Source organism: Myodes glareolus, chromosome 6, assembly GCF_982192425.1.
Source record: "Myodes glareolus chromosome 6, mMyoGla1.1, whole genome shotgun sequence".
Lineage (NCBI taxonomy): Eukaryota > Metazoa > Chordata > Mammalia > Rodentia > Cricetidae > Myodes > Myodes glareolus.
The window spans coordinates 50,093,366-50,095,498 of NC_142031.1; the positions used below are offsets into that span (position 1 = coordinate 50,093,366).

A 2,133-nucleotide genomic window follows, 5' to 3' on the forward strand; every position below is an offset into this window, starting at 1 on the left:
TCCTGGAACTCACTCTGTAGATCAGGCTGGTCTCAAACTTAAAGATCTACCTGCCTCTGTCTCCAGAGCCCTGGGATTAAAAGCGTGTGCCACTAGGTCCTGCAGCCCATGCACATTCTTATGTGGATATAGATGAACAGTGAATTAACATGTTGAAGTAATCTAAGAAGTTTTCTCATCTTTTCTATATTTTTAAATAATACCGAGTGACTGATTTTTCAGATATTAGTAGGACTCATTTGTGAGCTCACAGGGGTCACAATTTTAGGGAGAATGAGACCCAGAAAGACTCTGTAACTCTTTCAAACACAGAACATTTAGTTTGCTGTTGCTCTGATCCAGAACAGTGTTCTTATCAATGTGTTTCTGATCTCACCAGACACAGAAGCCATGCCGCATTGGAACTACAGCACCGTGTCAGAGTTTATCCTCTTTGGCTTCTCAGCCTTCCCGCGGCAGATGCTGCCCGCTCTCTTCCTGTTGTACCTGCTGATGTATCTGTTCACACTCCTGGGGAACCTGCTCATCATGGCTGCCGTCTGGTCAGAACGCAGACTCCACACGCCCATGTACCTCTTCTTGTGCGCTCTCTCCATCTCTGAGATCCTCTTCACTGTTGTCATTACCCCACGCATGCTGGCTGACCTGCTGTCTACACATCAGTCCATTACATTTACAGCTTGCGCTAACCAACTGTTTTTCTCTTTCACATTTGGCTACACTCACTCCTTCTTGCTCATGGTCATGGGTTATGACCGCTACGTGGCCATCTGCCACCCCCTGCATTACCACGTGCTCATGAACCTCCAAGGCTGTGCTCGTCTTGTGGCCTGGTCTTGGGCTGGCGGCTCCCTCATTGGGATGACAGTGACGTTAATAATTTTCCACCTCACTTTCTGCGACTCTAACGTGATCCATCACTTTCTCTGTCATGTGTTTTCCCTCTTAAAGTTGGCCTGTGGGGAAAGGACAGCGCTTGTCACCATTGTCGTGATCCTGGTGTGTGTCACACCCCTCATAGGATGCCTGGTCCTCATTGTCCTCTCCTATGTCTTCATCGTGGCTGCCATCTTGCGAATCCCCTCTACTGAGGGCCGGCAGAAGACCTTCTCCACGTGTGTGTCTCATCTCACGGTGGTGATTGTGCACTATGGCTTTGCCTCCATCATCTACCTCAAGTCCAGGGGACCCCATTCACTCTACACGGACACCCTCATGTCTACCACCTATACAGTCTTCACCCCCTTTCTGAGTCCAATAATTTTCAGCCTCAGGAATAAGGAGCTAAAGAATGCTATAAACAGAAGCTTCCACAGGAATTTTCGTCAACAAAGTTCCTAAAGGTCAATTCTGTTGCTAAGTTAGAAGGATGCAGTTTTCCCTAGAGCTCTTGATGAAATGGTTCACCCGTGTAAGTCTGTGTTTGCTTCACACTAGTGATTTGTTTTACACACTTCTTCAGTCTCAAGAAGCTGTGGTCTCTTGTGATCTGGCATGACCACTTCCCTCCCACTATCTTCATCTCTGATAGAGTCATGTACGCACAGTGTTTTCTTTATTTTATGAACACTTACCATTTTCACTTTTGAATACATTGTGCACTTCTATTCAGTTCTGTAATTTTTAGCTGATATTTTCAAAGTGCAATATATCTTTCCCTCTTTGTCTTTTGGCCCTGTCCATAAGCCCAAGTTCTTAACTTTTCCCATATAACATTATTTAATCCTTCAGATAAATTGACAGTGACTGATGAAAAGAAGTTCTTGTATGGGAATTTGTGTCTGATACTGGAGCCTGTGATGTATAAATTCATGGGTCAAGGAAATATGATAGTTGTCATGGACATGATACAGATTAAAGGAACAAATGTAAATATAACCAATGACTACCTCACTACTAACAGAGCAATAGCAATATATATATATATATACACACATATATATATACATTATAGTAGGCATTTAAACTACTATATTAATTCTTTGCAGCTCTCATAATAGAAATATATTTAAGTAGGTGGCTTATAAACATCATTTACTTCTTATTATTCCGAAAGTTAGGAAATCTAAGGCTATGCAAATAGTAGATTAAATGTTCAGTGGAGGCAATCATCTTGGCTTATATCCAGTGTCC

General features: G+C 42.9%; 1 protein-coding gene across 1 annotated transcript; it reads left to right on the top strand.

Moving 5' to 3' along the window:
- Positions 1–390: 390 nt before the first annotated feature.
- Positions 391–1,341, top strand: LOC125403975 (olfactory receptor 10H28). Its single transcript, XM_087906726.1, has one exon. It carries the CDS (start codon positions 391–393, stop codon positions 1,339–1,341), a length of 951 nt encoding a protein of 316 aa, XP_087762852.1.
- Positions 1,342–2,133: the final 792 nt, after the last annotated feature.